At 46.0% G+C, this 18,042-nt stretch overlaps 1 protein-coding gene across 3 annotated transcripts in view; it reads left to right on the top strand.

The window, feature by feature from the left end:
* The window catches only part of LOC126867296 (uncharacterized), a 165,593-nt gene that overhangs the window by 108,696 nt on the left and 38,855 nt on the right, over positions 1 to 18,042 (top strand). For all 3 annotated transcript variants that reach the window (XM_050621608.1, XM_050621626.1, XM_050621617.1), the window contains 6 exons: positions 3,733 to 4,104; positions 4,972 to 5,284; positions 6,292 to 6,534; positions 6,615 to 6,769; positions 6,848 to 7,717; positions 7,796 to 9,517. In XM_050621608.1, coding sequence (XP_050477565.1) covers positions 3,733 to 4,104; positions 4,972 to 5,284; positions 6,292 to 6,534; positions 6,615 to 6,769; positions 6,848 to 7,717; positions 7,796 to 9,517 — 3,675 coding nt within the window. The remainder of the gene's footprint in view (positions 1 to 3,732; positions 4,105 to 4,971; positions 5,285 to 6,291; positions 6,535 to 6,614; positions 6,770 to 6,847; positions 7,718 to 7,795; positions 9,518 to 18,042) is intronic.

Genomic DNA, 18,042 nt, shown 5'->3' with positions numbered 1-18,042 from the left:
ATTTTATCACGGTGCATTTAAATTTTTAAACTTTCAAGGATCCAAAATTTGAGGATCTCAAAGTTTGTAAAATTGAGAAAAATGTCAACTTAATTGCTTTGATACGGAGAGCATTTGTTTCGGGCTAGATCGCATACGAAAAACACAATGGTTTGATCTTTCAAATTGTTGCTGAAACCTCGAAATTGCAGAGCTAACGTCCAAAGATCGTCGACCATTACCAAAATGGCAACAGTGTTCGTAAAAAGAAATATCAAGAACGGTGTATTAGTACGTAAAATAACCGTGTACAGCGGACAAGAATTATTGGGTGCACGAGCATTTTTGATGATCCTAACTGAGGAAATTACACGTTCCCTTGGAGATTTACCTACATAATGTATTCGCCACGTATACGACCAAGAGACACGCACTCGAAAATTCCAAATCTCATTAGTTCCCTACATAATTTCCATTTGGGAAACATCACGATAATTTTTAAAGAAAAAAAAAAAAGATTCATTCATCGAAAATAATGTCTGTAAACACAGTCATCGCGCTACTGGCCTGATTTTTCTAATGTTCTCTATTTGGCGCGTTCTCCTGCTTAAAGTTTTGACGGTTCCGACAGGGAAAATTACACGTTCCGGAACAGGGTTGCGTGTTCGCCCAAGGAATCCGGTAGGATATGATTACAGCTACTATTATTAAACTATTACTAAGAACCGGTGCAGAAGAGCGGATATTTTGTTGTCAGACGCGATGCAACTCACTTGCGAGTACAAAGGAACCATCGTAATTGGACTCGTTTCTACCAGTTTGCGTTCCGCGAGACAATTTGCGTGAGGGAAAGATAATGCACGAGTAGCACGTTAATTCGCTAAACTGACCTACCTAGTCCACGAATCGTTGGAACAAAGAAAAACAAAGATTATGTAGGAAACGCAGAATCGTTGGAACAAAGAAAAACAAGATTATGTAGAAAACGCAGAATCGTTGAAATATAGGAATTCGCAGTATATTTGTACGAAACGACAGGCATTTCGAATCCCAAAGGATCATAATTCTGTCATGTGCGTCTATTCAGGCTCGTTTCTTATTACGTGAAACTACAGCGCCGACACGCCCACCATAACGAATTCAATTTAACGCACGCTAAAGATCGTGAGTTCCTGGTGTATACGAGACCTGATAGCGGGCTTTTATATTCAATTTATTAGCTTTAAACGCGGTTGCTCGGAGCTGTTTACGATTCTCGGCTGCAACGTTTTGTCGAATTCGTGTCTCTGCGGCTCGTTGTCTATCGTCATCCAACCGTCGTGATTATTAAATATGATTAGCTTATTACGACTTGTCAATTCGCGTTCAATCCATTTATTAAGTCGCTCTACTTGCTTTTCGTTAACGGCAGGCGTAGATCGAGGCACTCGAAACGATCTCTTATTATTAGTTTTTACGTATTGCTATGCATTGCGGTACACCAGTCGCATACTTTCGCTCGTTACAAAATCGTTCCGCCGCATTTTGCAACCCGTTGAACCGGCGGAATGCGTGCAGGCCGCTTGAGAACGCGTGGATCCAGCGAACTGGTAAGTGGAGCTCGAGATCGAGGATCATCCGCCACGATCGAGGAACGCCTGGAGGAAAAATCGCGGCGGGTTGAGTTGCATCGTGGACCAGATGATTTCTTCCATCTTCCTTCTCTTCTATATCGCTGACCTCGCTGATGTACCGGTTTCACGCGCGCATAGGCATAAATATACATGGTCATGGAGGCGTCGAGAATTTACCGGGCGAATTCCTTATCCGCTTCTCACGTTTTCATTCGTATGTCCAGCCGTTGGTTACAGGATCAACGGACTGTGTCCATAGAAACGTTTAAGCGTTTAAGAGAACACGGCGGAGGAACGGCGCTGGATGCTTTCCTCCAACGTCATCGATCTTGATCGCGCGGGGCGTACAACGACGACGATTGTGCGCTCGGACGCGAGCGGTTCCCGAGTAAACGTGGAAGAATCTAGAACGGCTTATTCGTATCACGCAGCGATCGCAGGATACGTCGTGATAACTGATGATACACGGCCGATTGTTCGGCCAGCCGCAGATCTTCGGGAGCATTCGGCTGACCTACATCTCACTGCCGGATGACGGTCAATATGACGCGTTCCCGTTCCAACGAAATCGTCTCGCGGAGGCCACGCGTGGGTAGCAATTTTTCATCAGCGACAAATGAAAGCAATCCTTTATTCGACTTCTTTGAGCCACGAGCGTGTCAGGAGCAACCGAGTCATACTTTGTAATGCGGCTTCGAGAGCATGCCAAAGTTCATCCGACTTCTTTTGATTAAAAAGTTAATGTAGAATGTGGGTGTTTAGTGGAGAGTAACGTTTACCCATGCTCGTAATAAAGCATTTGTCATATCATACACGATATGTCCGACCTACTTTTCTGTTCTAATATAAGAAGATCGATGTTCTAAGTGGTACTAGAAACAGAAGTTTATGGGCCTATTAACAAAGATAAAATACGATTACCGTAAAACTGAAAGCTACTACATAATTCCGGCGCCAATTTCGAATCTCCCTTAATTCACGTCTAGATCATGGTCCATTCATCCTCATTAGCAAGGCGCTACCGAGGCACACCTTTCTCATCCATAGACCTTACTACACGGCACATATAATTCAAGAACGACGCTCGATATTCTCGATAAAGCGGCATTGGTGCGACTCATCGCGCCTCGTTCCTCGTGATCGCGAGCGAAAGGTTAAAGCGAGCTCGTTGGATTTTATCGCGGACACGCCTATAGCGGCCGATTCGTCGAGTTTGCACTTAAACAATGTACTTTCCGCGCGCGAACAAATTGATTAGTGTGTACGATGGTGGCGGTCGTAAAAGGTGCGTGATCGAGTCGCGATCCGATAGATCTCCGGGGATCTAGATTCCCAGGAATCTATATATACGGTGCGCGTGCACCGAGTGAAAGCTACGGTATGTTGTAATTTACGCGTGACCGTGGTCGATCAACGGTGATATCCGTAAAACCGAGACTAATCGCGAACCGTTCCGCGTCGGCTCTGTGGCTGCGTTCCTGATTAACGATTTTAATTTAAATTGGTACCGTTTCGCGGTACACCGTCAGGATCGTTCGACTACTGTCTTAATTAACCTTCCGACCATTCAATTAGAAGGCTGTCTGCTCGGCTTATTTCCTCCATAAAGCGGTAAAAAGTGTACGCGTTCGCCGATGAAAAAGGACGCGTGAGAATGTTACAAGTTTTTGCATATTCCGGTAAATTGCCTCGGGACAGTCGAATTTATTGGTCGGAAGTAATGTTAATCCACGGAACGTAAGATCCTCGGAATGTGAGGAGTTGCTTCTGTGCTGTAAAAGACGGCAGTGTAAGAAACGCGGGGACTTGCTTCCGTACGAGGCAAGGTGCGCGAAAGAAATTGGTGAGGTGGAGAAAGAATTCGGATAAACTTATCGTAATGGGTATCGCACGAAACTAATAAAAATCTCGAGAGGAAGATGCAATTACCAAAGTGGATCACTGAATGACATTGACGATTATCACATAGGGGAGAACGGTAACGCTTGGATATTAAAGAGGAAACTGTCTGGCCTGGATGTTTCAATTGACAGATCGGTCATGCTATGTAAAACCGAAAATCTTTTACCTATCCTTTATAAAACATTGACACGACGATAAAAACGCAAACTAATGAACCTATTTTTACTGGTTTGCATAGGTGTATCCCGGATGGCGGGGACGTTGGTTACACGATGACGGAATTGCAGCCGTCACCGCCAGGATATCGAGTCCAGGATGAGGCCCCGGGCCCACCTTCCTGTCCTCCAGGCTCCTACAAGTACGCGAGTCACGGCCACAGCAGCGAGACTGCCAATTTCAAGAGTACCTCGTCGTATCCTCAGGAAGGCTATGGCCTTAAGCAGAGTCCGTCTCGGACGGTGCCTCCTAACGAGTACTATCGGCGTAGAAACGACGGTAGGAGGTCCACGGAAAACGAGCACGAGGCTGCCAACGCAGCGAAGAAAGCCACAGTTGCCGGTTACAACGAAACTTACAAAAAGAATACTGCGGGCTACAAGAACGACAGCGGGTACGTGACCTTCGATCGAACTTTTGTTAGTCTTGTCATCTCTGCTGTCAGTCATTCTTATTGCCTTTTGCTTTTCGAGACATTTATCTTTCACGCGATGTTACGTCTGAATTGACGCAACTCGCGTTCTTAAATCTCCGATCTTTTTAATTTTTGATTTTTAGAATCATTGAACTCCCGAACGTAAAATCGTTGCAATTTCTATCGATCTTCTAAAGAAAATATGTTTCCAGTCATTCAAATCCTGTTTCTCTTCTTCGCTAGAGAATTCATTGAGGAATCGATCCGCCGGTTGCATCGAAATGAATTATTTTACCCCATCTGTATCGGGGAACGAGTTTCCACGGTTAGCTCGCGCACTCTTTTATCGAGCAGCTTTTTGCAGGCAAGATAAGAGATACCGTTTGGCAGCCAATTAGACGTTCTCTGTATTAGTCGCGGCATACTTAGATTTCGCGATAGGTCAAACGTAGTGATGCGAGCAGCGTGGTATCTCGTCGTTAGGAAGACGGGGTCCACGCACGACGTCGCAATTATAGCCTGATTATACACGTTTCCAGTTACGTTGAACTTGTTCGTCATTCCATAAATTACGCGGCGGCCACACATCCTGCTAATAAAGTGGTTCAATGACATCGCCGACGAGGAGAGGAAAGATCCGTGGTCAGCTACCGGGATTATCGAGCGTCTCGCAGGTGATTCATCGCGCGGTGCGAGCGCTAATCACCGACTATTCGCTCTCGGTTCGCGTATAATTGCTCCCACGCGTACGATTCGTCACGACGTTTCCATAGATGTTGACTAGTGACCAAACACGATTCAACTCGCGTGCCATTAATGGACGTATTTCCTTGTTTGCACGAACAGGTATAGCGAGAGTCTTGGATTCGACAGTTACACGCTCCCTCTCAATGAAAGAGACGAAGCGTCGCCGCCGCCAACACCGCCAGTCCGAGACGCGTCGAGCCTCAAAGGCGTCTGCTATGGCCCCGGTCACGAGAAGTACCCGTCGTGGCCGAGCGCGCCAGAGCGACACCCCGACGAGGATGTTCACAGCTCAGGCCACAGCGGATCACATCGATCCAAGTCCTGGACCGATCACACCAACTACCCGAAGGAGAAGCCTGCCCAGTACACCAGACCGCACACGAAGAGGCCCAATCCTACGTTCACGCAGCAGGTAACGTATCTCTATGCCCATTCACAGTATCACGTCGTAGCTCTCGATCGATTCGCCGCCGGTGGGAATTTTTCCCGATCCGATGCGTCAGCATGCCGATAAAATCTCACGATCCGATTCATTCGGTGTACTTACTCGCACACGTGTCGGTGCGGCAAGCATTCCTTCGCGTCACAGGCAGTTACGAAATTGAAAACTCATTTGCAAGGAGGTGAAGCACTTTCGGTGTTAACGAGTCACGAGCGGACACCGGCCGAGCTTATCGTACCATTTTCGGCGTGCTTCTGGTTGCACGCGAAATGTTCCACGAGAGGACAGCGACGACGTGTGTCCGGGCACATGCAGAACCTCGACCGAAGGAAGTTTAATTGGTCGAATCGTGTCGCGTTAAACATCGGTGGAACGACGGGCACGTCGGAACCTTGGTAAATCGCTACGCCCTAAAACGACGCGTATAATTAATCTCCCACACTCGCACCCTCCTTTCTCTCTCGCGGTGACATAATCGCCGCGTGGTTGCGCCGGCGACTTCCTGAAAAGTAGGCCAACGATTTCGAGGCGAAGCGTTGTTTCGCCCGACCAGCGCCCCATGTCTCCTCCCAAGACTTTTAAGAATCCTCGTCTTGTACACGAATTCCAACGTTTCCAGGTACAGGGGAACGTTAATGCGCCGTAATTCATTCGACTTTCCTTTTGCTCAATTTAGAACTTCCTTATTAGCTGGACGCGTTTTTTGCCTACTTCGGTAATTAGCTCGTTGCCTGGTGGTTTATTTTAAACCGAAAGGCATTACGCTGACACTCGATGGGAAGAGCGGCTCGCGTGGCAAAAACTGAATACAGCTTAAGTTCAATTACGCACCGAGGTTCAGGCAAATGTATGCGCGGCCTGTGCTGATTGCGCAATCGATTACGCAGCCCCGCGGTACAACACTCGTGTACGCGAAGGCGGACGGACGAAAGCGTTTCGAATACCACTCAGGAAAAACAACGATTTTCCTATTGCAGCTGAAGACGGTGATGGAACGTTGCGAGAAGATCCCGGCGGAGACTTTCGAGTCGCGTAATAGAACCACCGTGGAAGAGGAATCGAGATTGTGGCCTCGCGTGGATCGCGAGGGCAAAGCTCTGGGTGATGCGGAGTATGTGGTGCCATCGCCTCCTGAACGCGAGCAACAAACGGCTCAGACCCTCAGCCATGCCGATTTGGAAGCCTACGTTAGAAGCTATCAAGATCCTCAAGTGTCCCAGGTAACGCATAACCTTGGTCGTTCAACGTTTTCTCTTACCAATGGATTAATGTAGTAATTGGATTCTGCTTTGGTTGGTAGGTGGACATTTACAGGGAAGCAACCCTAACACAAGCGGGCCTTGAAGAGTACACGAGGGTGCAACATTCTCAGCAAGCTAGCTACGCACAATCCGAAGGTTATCACAGTTACGTTTCCAGTGTCGATTCTACGACGAACACACCGTTCCTCGATAGGTACGATACTGGACGATTTATACGACAATCGTTCGTTTATCTTGTGATGTAATATTTAAATTCAAATTGCTCATGCAGGTTGAGAAGAGACAGCGAGGCAGTGGCACAGAGGCCAACGTCCACCTGGGAGGATACATCAAGGGAAGGAAGAGATAGCGTAGTGACGACGTCCAGCGGAAGTGCCTCGAGCAGCGAAACTCTGAAATGGCACGGATCGATGTCGGACGTGAGCGTGTCCAGCGGGTTGCCAGCTCGCCAGGGCGCTTCGGATCGGTGGCATCACGGATCGATGTCGGACGTGAGCAGCGTTAACGGTGGAATTTTGCCTCAGAAACCCAACAACAGCTGTCATGACAAGTGGCAAGGATCTATGAGCGACGTCAGCACCAGCGGTTTATCTCCAACCACAAAGGGCAGGCACAGCGAGAAATGGCCAGACAAGTGGCAAGTTTCGATGAACGATCGCAACAAGCAGAGTCAGGGTAGATCTAGCTTACCGGCTGTGATCAATCATTGCAACGCATCGACCAACGTAGCAGACGTTTCGTCGACCGTTCGAGAGAGCAAGTGGCAAGAGTCGAACATCGACGAGGAATCTCTAGTGGATAAATCGCAGTCAGGATCTCAGTGGGACAATTCGGTGAGGATCGAAGGTGATAAGTATGGTTCACTGGCTCAACCGATGCCACAGAGTCCAATTCGTCAGCAGCTCGGTGCTACGACCCCTCAGAGTCCCGAAAATTGGAACCCTATACATGGATCGATGTCGGATGTTAGTCAAGCGAACGGACATCCGTGTAGCAAACAGTTGATCGCTCATAGTGCCAGAGTTCAAACTCCACAAAGACACCATTCAGAGAGTGTGTTGTACTTGGACCGCGAACGAAATCAACGCAAGCTGTACCCTGTTAGCACTACTCAGCCTCAGGAATCTACGCAATCTTCAAGGTGACGTTATAATTCCACATACCTCAAAGATCCCTTGTCCTCATCAAAAGTTTATTAAATTTGTATTCTTTCTTTCAGAATGGTGCCGGCACTGCCTCAACAGCCACAAATGTCAGTGGCGGAACGTATAAACGAGCTGGAGAAGCAACAACAACAACAACAACAGATGCGTTACACTTACCTGGACCCAGAAAAACGCCACAGAGTCTCCGACCCAACGTTAAAAGCCATACAAAAGAAAGCCCTGCTTTCCTTCTACGAGAGACACCACCAGGCATCCTGGAGATCAGAACCGCAACTAGCCCAAGGAATAGCTCCTGCGCCTCAAAGCCCCCCGCCTCAGCCACCCCCTCGTCCTAGACCGCCTTCCTCGAGACGAGCGAGCTCCGCCTCCGACTACGCCAGTGGCACCTGGCGAGAAAATGGCAACAGGAATCAGAACCAAGGTAATGGAGAACTGTCGAGCCCTAAGCATCAGCACAGCAACAGCTGCGGTAGTCTCTCTACGGACTTGCTAGGCCCTGTGATAGTAGGACCAGCTATATCGATCGACGATTGGGTGCCAGAAAGGCCACCCAAAAAACCACATTTGAGAAACGTTTACAACGACCGTGTACCCAGTCCCGATTTGCCACCGCCATCTCCTCCTACAGTGACTGAAAATGAAGTTCACGATTGCGATGATCCACTGCCACCTCCGCCGCCAGAGCTCAGCGAAGATTGTTTCACTGAGAGCCAGCGCAAGCCCAGCAGCACGCACCATCAATCTGAGGAGACAAAGATTCGTGATAGATCTTGCGACAGACACAAGTTAGAGAGACACTCAATGAGAAGATCGAAACACGGTTCCAAGAGAGATCACGAGAAGTCCGGAAAATCTTCCCCAAATTCGCCCGTGAAGACGGTATCCCAGGAACAGGAGCAACACCAATTCGTTAGACCTGCCATAGCATTGAAGCATGTCGACTCCGAGATGGTGCTGGAGAACGGTGTTTCAGCTGGATTCGCCACACATAGAATGGTGGCTACGGGTCGGTCGAGTTTAAGATACCCGTCGACGCAGAAGTTAATGGTGAATGGCAGAGTAACGCCAGCCAGGAGAATATCGGAGGAGCGGCCTTTCTCTAGCAGGCCACCGGCGCAACTACCTGATCTCATCTCGCAGCGATACAGCGACTCTGGGAACCAGAGACCTGCCCCTCAAGTACCCGTGGAACCGAGAATCATTCGGCAAGAGTCGATGCGAGTGGACGGAACGCGAATCGACGTTTCTGGCTTACTCAGGAACGATTCGGCTCAGAGACTGGAATCCTCTTCTGGTCAGAGACCTCAGCCGCAAGTGCCTAAAAACGTCGATAAAAGTGCCTCGAGTAATCAATCTAATCAGGCAACGAGACCAAACTACCTGCCCGTGCCTGAGAATTCTAAGTGCGCGTCCAAATATCTAGAAGGTGGAAACCACGGTTTTGCAATTGGTAGTCCAGTGAAGACGGGCTACGAGGCCAATTCCAAAATGTTCCCGTCGGAGTCGAGTCCTCAGAAGTATCACGAGCCCCCGAAATACGTGCCCAACCATCACCAACGTCACGGAGACGTGACACAGAGGAATTACTACGCTCTGCCCCCTAAGTACATCGACGCACCGAAACAAAAACCTCAACCTCAGTGTCCTACGGATAGATACGGTGGTACTGGTTCACCTAGTTCTCCTCCTCCGCCCCTGGCGCCGCGACAGAACACTCCAGGCAGGAAATCGTTGCCACCTCCGCCTCGACCGGCACCTCCACACGCGCTACAGGGGTAAGTTTGATGCTTTTTTAATGACCCTCGTCATTTCTCTGGTACGACCTTTAAATTATTCTTCATTACGTTTACTTGTATCTATCAGCGACACAGCAGCCTGTTAATAAGACTGAAGATCGTTGGTTCGCATCGAAGATATCGCAGGAACCATTATCTCGCTTTTCGGCGGGCATTAGGAATCATTACCTTTTTGTCGCGTTTTGTAATCGCGAGAATCTCACGGATCGTTCATTTTACAGTCGTCAATTAAAGATCTCAGAGAGAGGGTCGAAACGTCTATCGAGAAAAGGCGCACGGTATGCGATCGTCGAAGAGTTTGAGCCACGGAACGCACACGATCCTGTAATTGCGGCGTAATTGAATGGTAAATGGCTGCTGCCGCCGCTTGGCGCTTGCAGGATCGTCCATTATACGTATAGTGTCCCATCGTACGGACTCCTTATCCTGCGATCGATCAGTTGAATTAGAGGCAACCGCGAATACACCTTACCCTACGCTGTTGACGGGATGCTTATTAACGACCCTCGAAGATCGATAGATCACTCGTGAAACTGACGCACCGCGTCGCGAAAACGTTCGAGCTACATCCCTTGATGGCATCGTTTCACCGAGAACCGTAAACACAACGCTTGCTTTTGATTTGTGGCTTGAGAAGAAACACGAAAATATTTTACTGAAATTCCATGAGGATCAGCGTTAATCATCATTCCTCTCATAAAAACACGTAATGTTTGTTTAATAATTTGCAAGTTTATGACACATAATCTGCGTGAACTAGCCGGTTCGAGCAATTTGCAACTTGTTCTCCTTATTAATGCTTCAGTGCCGCTTTTTATAATCAATTGATACAACACTGTAAAGCCACTGTAAACTGGAATTCGATTATGAATTCCCGAAGATTAAAACTAAAAGCAAAAAAATTTGCGAACCAGCTTCTCGTTAAGTACTCAATATTCGTACGAAAGAAACTCGTGGACTCCCCAGACCGAACATCGTAGAATCGTTACTGACTCGTACGAGCCTTGAGCAAGAATTACCGATGGATTATCAAGCTACGAAGCCAGACGAGATCCCTTGATGCTCGTTTTTGTGCCGGTTTAAATCCAGGAACTCGTAAATCCCCGGGGATCAGCACCAGCGATGCCGATAGTTCGGCGAACTCTTGGCTCGCTCGTTAATTATTTTCTCGTTCGTCCGCTCGACCGAATCGTATGCATTACCATGAGATTATCATTGCAAATCTAACGGTGCCCATTACCGCGTTGATTTACGAGCGTGTGACTTTCCCTGAATCGCGTCCGGTGAGAGTCTTAAACGACATCGTCGCTGGCTGCCAGCGAATGACTCCTCGGAACTGTTCACGATCCCCGCTGGTTTTAATCGTCACGTCCACGTAAATTCACCATTAAACTCTGAAATCGTTATTCCCCCGCGAACCTTCAGCTTTTTATCTGCTTCATCTCTGCCGCGGGTTCTCTTTGTTTCCGCCGCGTCCTTGACAAAGTTGTTGCTTGAAACTCTTATAATCTTCAGAAGAACCAGGGGGGTATTGAACCTTAATTGCGATCGGTTACCTCAAAGATAGAAAACGCGAAACGAAGAAGGTACAACTTGTCTCGAACCTCGTTCAGACCAGTCGTGGTTGCAAGAAAAAACTCGTCAGTGGCTTCCTTGCAACGCGAGTCTTTGCGTTCTTGAAAAGCAAGAACTCGGGCAAGGTCGATCGCACACGAAGCGCCCTGCCATCCGGAGGATCATGGTAGCGCGTTTCACGGAAGCGGAGATTCTCCGTGACCCAGCGCCTCTTTGTTCACCGGTCCATGATTTTCTGGGTCATGAGACGCACTCTGACCAATTGCAAAAAGCAACGGCGAGATTATACCTGAGATCGCGAACGACTTCATCCAAATGGAAGAAAATTAACGATGGATTAATAGTAATTGCACGGTTGTGGAGATTCACCGGTCGGACTCGTTCCTCGGAGGGCACAGGATGTAGGCTCGATCTCACAGAGCGATAAGTCTTTTCACCTTTCTTTTGTTTCCTTCTCGCTCTGATTGGGTGACCAGCTTGGCTTCTGTGATGGTCGAGTTGTCGACTGCGACGGACGAGATTCCGACCCCGCGACACGGTTCGGGAAGCAAACGCTCCGCTTCGTTTTGACCTTCGACGGGAAGAGACAAGACAGAGAGATCTTCTGTGCCATGAAGTTGGCAGGTATTTAACGTGGCTGCCGATTCTTCTCGCCTGCCGCCTCTCCCTCTTTCTTTCGTCCGGGGTATTCAAGCGGAGGCTTAACCTTTCGGCTAAACCGAGCCACGAGGCAGAAATGTCAGAAAAAAGGTTACCGCGTGGCACCACGGGCGTGTTTGCCTGTTCTTCGGTGCTCGATTATGCTCGCCGTGGCACTGCTGTTCCACCACACGGATAGAAGAGTTGAACGCGTGAGAATTCATCGACTATTCGGCCTCGTCCAATAAGAAAGATCTCCGTGTGTAGCGAGTTAGAACACGATACAGTTCTATGTTTGAATCTTCTCTTAACTCTCATAGCAGACAACGGTAGACGCGTTCCACGCCGGTACTCAAGAAATCACGCGAATTTATTTTTCTTCGATAACATCTGGTCAGCATCAAACTGACGGGAAAAATGCGCTGATTCAGATCGCAGATTCCATTCGAGGCAGTAATCTAATCGCGTAATTGCGATTGTGCTTCAGCCTCGTGTGCCTGGTCGAGTGCGCAAAAATGTATTTTCGCAGGAAACGTCTGCCGATTCAGTTGCCACGATTAAACAATCCCTAGAATAGATCGACGTTTCTCTTAATAACGATCGTAAAGTCATAGTTATTCGAAGAATGTTGGTTTAAAAATTATTTCACCGTTTTGATTACGTGACTACCCGCAGCGTAGTTACTGTTACTCTTTATGCTGGCAGTTTCGCTTTCCGTTACGAGTTCGATGTTCGAAGAGATTAATGATACGACCATAAATATGTACATATCATTCAGCGTAAATATATTTAAGAAAATAATAGCGTTTCCAGAGGGAAAGTGGAATGATTCTATTGAACACGAGCTATTCTTGAAATACTTGTTAAAAAATTCTGTCCATGGAATTTAAAGAAAGAACCAAAGTTTATCGCAGATATTTCTCTTTGAAACAAAATTATTCGACCTTAACTATTAACGGCGTCAATTTGCTCGTTAGCCATGCTCCACAATCTAAATTGTACGCATTTCTTGGGAACAGAGTCGCTTGGAGACGTCTCGTCAGATGTGGAACACGATTGACATACATGACTGATCTCATTTTAGCCCTCCACTGTTTTAATAAGCAATATTTCATTCTTCAAGCTACTAACTTAAATAAAGCATCTGGTTAGATGTCACTATCGTCATGGTATTCGAGCCGAGTCTTCACGTTTCCCCAGTTCTCTTCGTTTCGTTCTTGAATCGTACCTTAGTCCCTTTCTTCTCGCCGCTACACAAGCAAAACTCGTTCCATTCTGCACCTGAGATTGCATGGAAGAAAGACCGCGACCTCGACAGGGTAACCGACGAGTATGCCAAGTATCGCTTAACATCGGTTACTTGTCGTCGAATCTCCTCCCTTTACCACGTCGGATGACACCGCATAAGGCTATAGCCAAGGAAGAAAAAGAAGTCCACGGTATATCGTATTATCGCTAGTCGAGACGATTTTTCTTGTTTTATCGCCACCACGCTTCGAATCGAATACGTGCTCGCGTCAAAGGAATTGGATTAACCTTTCTTCCGAAGACGTGATTCTTAAAGCAATGAATAGATACAGCATACATAGATCTTTCTTGCAAACTTTGATATGACTATTAAAAATACATTGACTTTGAAGGTTTTGAAGAGTTTTGAAACGAGAGGAAAAATTTTTGTTCGAACGAACTCGATATGACTTCAAGTTCAATATGAGATAGTACTAAAATGTAAAAAACTTTGCTAAAAAGGAATAGGACGATACATCGTAACGTTATGGTGAACGACACTCATTATCGAGGTGTATATTTGCGTAGCGACAGCGACGATCACAAGATATAATCGTAATTCATAATTGGTAACTTGTAAGTTATTTTTTCACGATTATATTTATCCGTGTCCGAATCGATTGCGGAAAAATTTATTATATGTTTATCTGTTCGTTTATTCTATCGAGCCACTCAACGCTCGATAAGCGATTTCGAAACTAGAGAATTTTATTTGCCATTCTTGCGACGGCGGGCTGTGAAATAAAAACCCCAGTTGTTTGATTGTGGAATCGATGGATTATCTGTAAAATATATATATTTATCGGGCGTAGTTACAGTTATCGGTTCTCGATCTCGCGAGGGGAAATGCGAGAAAGCATCGTTCGATATACTTTTAATTAAACACTTTATCTCTACGGATATGAGTCATAAAATAATTCACTCGTTTGATAATATTAACAAGAAGCAATAAGAAATGATACATCATAATATATATTGCTGACTCTCGTCGCTTGAAGTTATCGTCCTCAAAGTATCGTTTAACTATTCACACGATTATCCGTACCGAAGATGTAAATGCGTGTGTCGCAAGAGTACGATGCAACGTCTACTAATTATCAACGGTAATTAAAAGGAGAACGATGCCAGCGTTCTGGTTGCGGCAGAAGTACTTTCGTCGGTCGGAAAGTCGAGCGCGGTAGCACACTCATTCGAGCAGCCTTCCAACAACTCGTAACGTCCTCCCTTCGTGCGTGGCGAGACTCGTTTGACGACTTGCCAAGAAACGGGGTCAATTGCATGCAATCCTGACTAATTCTAAGCGGGTTTAGAAGCGATAGTGATAGCGTATACGCCTTCATTAACTAGTCGATTAACATCCGCCGAAAAGAAAGTGTCTTACATTGTTAGCAAATTTCGTAACTGTAGGACGATTGGAGTAGAAGCGACATTCATAAAACCTGTAATACTCAGGTGGTTTTGCTTGTTTCGATTTTATTAGGTGCAGCTAACGACTTTCCTGAAATATTACGAAATTTTCAGTCTAACGAGGTAAACTTTATCAACCCGCGAATTAGTATATCTAATCGACTTTATGTTTTCGCAAAGAACGGAAACGCCTACCGGGAGTTTGTTCTGTATTTCTCAGATAACCCGTTATAAATATTGGAACAGATATATACATTTAATTAATTGCTGGTCGTAATATAGCGACTACAGATTTACCGTATACGTCGTTTTACAGGCAACTTTTACGCGAATTGATATTGATTCACACGATTTATTGTGTAACGAGTTTCCCCTCGTTCCTCGTTAACCTCGATCATCACCGTTTCCACGTACGATATTTTCTACGTATTTTCTTCTTGATTTCTCCATTTCTTTTTTTATATTCTCCAGATTGCTAATACATTATCGGTTATGCTTCAGATTAATTGAAAACAATTATCGAAATTAATACTTCCGTTGAAGATCTGTAGTTTTAATCTCTAAAATATGGTAGTCTATCTAATTTGCTGAGTCTGACGAGCGTCCTCGTCTCGACTTTGACTTCGTTCCAAACGGAGCATCGAGGAAGTTCGGGGGGTATAGGAAGCAAGTGACAAGGGACAGGAATGACAACGACGAAAGAAGACAATGGGCAGCGAGTCGAGACCGGCGAACACCGGACACGGGCTCACGGGAGCGTCTCGAGGAACGGTATCTTCATGGCGACACTTTATCTCACGAGTAAATGGTCAAATTGCTCGACATTATTAACCAAGTTATTTACCGTTAGAACGCGTGGTCTGAAAAAATGTTCGAGCCGATCGTTTTTTCTTTAAACCTCGATCGAGGCTAATTCTACAGTGAAAAATGTCTACGTGTCGCTTGCACCTGGGTAAACACGTGTACCGCCTACTTCCTCGTCGATGAAGCCCACCTTCCATCGTCTCGTTCCGTCAAGTAGTCCAGTTTCGCTGGCGTTCCATTTAATTGGCTCCTGTTAACATCAATTCACCGTGTCGACGATAAGGTCCGCCGCTACCTCGAGGTGTTTTGCTTCCCGCAGCTTTCACTGCGTTCACTGGTTTTACTTTTCCCCTTAGAATCCTTTGACTTCAGATTTATTGCATTTTCAATTAACCTTTTTCAATGCGAGTACATTTTCATAAATCATTATCTCTAAACGCAAAAAAAAATAACAAAACTAAATGCAATATAATTAATAATACAAGTCAAAGCTTTCCTATATCTCCAAAATAGAAACGTCTTGGCTCGTAATATCGAATCTCCGAAATAAAAAAATAAATCCACTTCCGTCGGCCACGTGTTTCCAACGAAAGGACTATTATTTCGATGGGTGGTCAAAGAACCTGGCAAACGATCGAACGAAAAAAAGGTTAGACCTGTGTGCGCTTCGGATGCTCGCATACGATTGTTCGGAGCCATGTGTGGCCAAACTGTCGTGTAATAAAAGCTCCGGATCGTAAAGTTTCCGGTGTGTTCACGAGTCGACCGACCCAGGGACGAACGAGCGCATAAACGACCGCGACGTTTCACGACCCTTCGCGACACGGCCCAAGAAATCGTTGACCGCTGCTCTCTGGAAAATTGCCGAGGGTCAGTGACATTGGTGGCCAGGGGTAACCGCGACTGTTGCACCTGCAAGAAGGCCAGCCATTAAACCGCAGAGATCACGGGCGCATCCTCTGGTGCTACGGATGATGTTCGCCTTCTGCGAGTGTGGAATAGAACGTCTGCATCACGACGACCGCATCGCAACGATATAAATAGGATGACGCTATTCCGGCACTCGAATTCTTGAAAATAATGTTTGGACGAGAATATTGAGAAATAGTCGTGAACGGAAGCTAGAGGTCGAATGTTTCTCGGAATTCTTGAAAAAATTACAGAAGAGTCTGATAAAGTTTAGGTATCTCTGCCATGTTTCGTGTTTCTACTTGGAATTTCGTCGTGATGACTGTTTATAGAAATTACGTATTATTTAAGATACGAATAATAGCAAAAGTGGGTGGGAAATAAGAGATATAATTGGTTTAGAGCTTACTCAAGACCGTAGGTTCGCAGTAGACCAACCGCAGTTGATGCTGGCAGAGGTAACATAAACAGAGAGATAATAAATTCTTCTTGCTGAAACATAACGATCCGAGTATTCTTGTGAGACAGCCCCTAACTATGATGTCCGTAAATTACGAAATGACTTGTGTAAACTTGAAGGTTGTGGTATTAGGTATACTGATAGATTATGTACTATCGTGAGAATCGAACGTGACGAGAGCTTACGTATTTCCTCCGTTCCGCTGTCTCTGATGTACAACGTGTCGGACACTCTGCTGTTTGCATTACAATTATGCTACATCCGTGGCTAAACTTCCAGATTTTGTTTGAGAAATAACATAAAGAATCTCAACGTCCAGCTGAAACTGAAGGTTTGGCAAACACATGGTGGACAAAAATCATCTGGCGAGCAATCTCCGTTTTCAAAGTGGACAAGGGCTCTGCCCATTTCTCTGCATGGAAAACAGTTTACGGTGGTAAAAACAGATGTGCAAACGTGAACACAATGTCCCAAAGGAAATCGATGAAAAGCCAGACTCCACGATGTCGTAGAAATCGACGCTAATCTCGATCCGATTGACAGCGTGTCACGGCGAACGTTGTCACTGTGAATACGGCGCCGGCAGTGAATTTATTAGGCCAGGTCCGACAAATGAAAGGACTCTCCGTAAAATTAATGGACGAAGATGCCAACGTGTGATTAGCAATTTGTTTTTCTTTCGCAAGCCGGCTGTTCGCCAAATTTCGATACCAGCTTAACTCGACTTTGTGCCTGCGAGAGGATCCAGGGTCGCGAATCGACCGGAATAGCATCCGCCATATATACATACACGACAGTTACATTAGAGGCATTACCGATGTCCAGAATAACGAATGACATCATCGGGAAAAAGTCAGATGGTTTACCTATGCGAGGATCAAGATGGTTATTCGCTTGTTTGACGACTATATTAGCGGTTCTCGATTAAGTGTTTCGTAAATCTTCATATGTCGCATCCACGTGACATATTTTTTGAATAATTCACGTTGGAAGTGTATCTACGTTTATGATATTGGCGAGGCTTCAATTTTCTGAAAAATATCGTTACAGTAACTAAATTTTCAACGTAACCATTATTTTTTTTTTTTTTTTTCGATTGTGGATTAAGAAATCATTTATTTTTCGTGGGTGTTTATTAGTGGTTGACTGGAAGTACGAACTTTCGCCGCAACGTCTCCGCCTTTGACTATTACGATAGGAAAAATATCTGCACGAAGAGTAGCATTGTCCTCGTTCTCGTAATCTGTCATTCCGTTCGCTGGAAAGAGAGCAAAGTATAGACGCACTTTCTATGGCATCGTTTTTCCAGCTGTCCGCGGAAGTGCACCGATAACCGCTCCATTGATAAATGGGAACGAACCTCGCCACTTTGCAATATGTCATGTACTTCAGCGATTCTTGCCCTCGTGGTTCTTCCCATAAA

The sequence above is a fragment of the Bombus huntii genome, chromosome 1, assembly GCF_024542735.1.
Source record: "Bombus huntii isolate Logan2020A chromosome 1, iyBomHunt1.1, whole genome shotgun sequence".
In the NCBI taxonomy this organism is placed as follows: Eukaryota; Metazoa; Arthropoda; class Insecta; order Hymenoptera; family Apidae; genus Bombus; species Bombus huntii.
The sequence above is the reverse complement of the archived record's forward strand: the minus strand, read 5'-3'. Positions and strand labels throughout refer to the sequence as shown.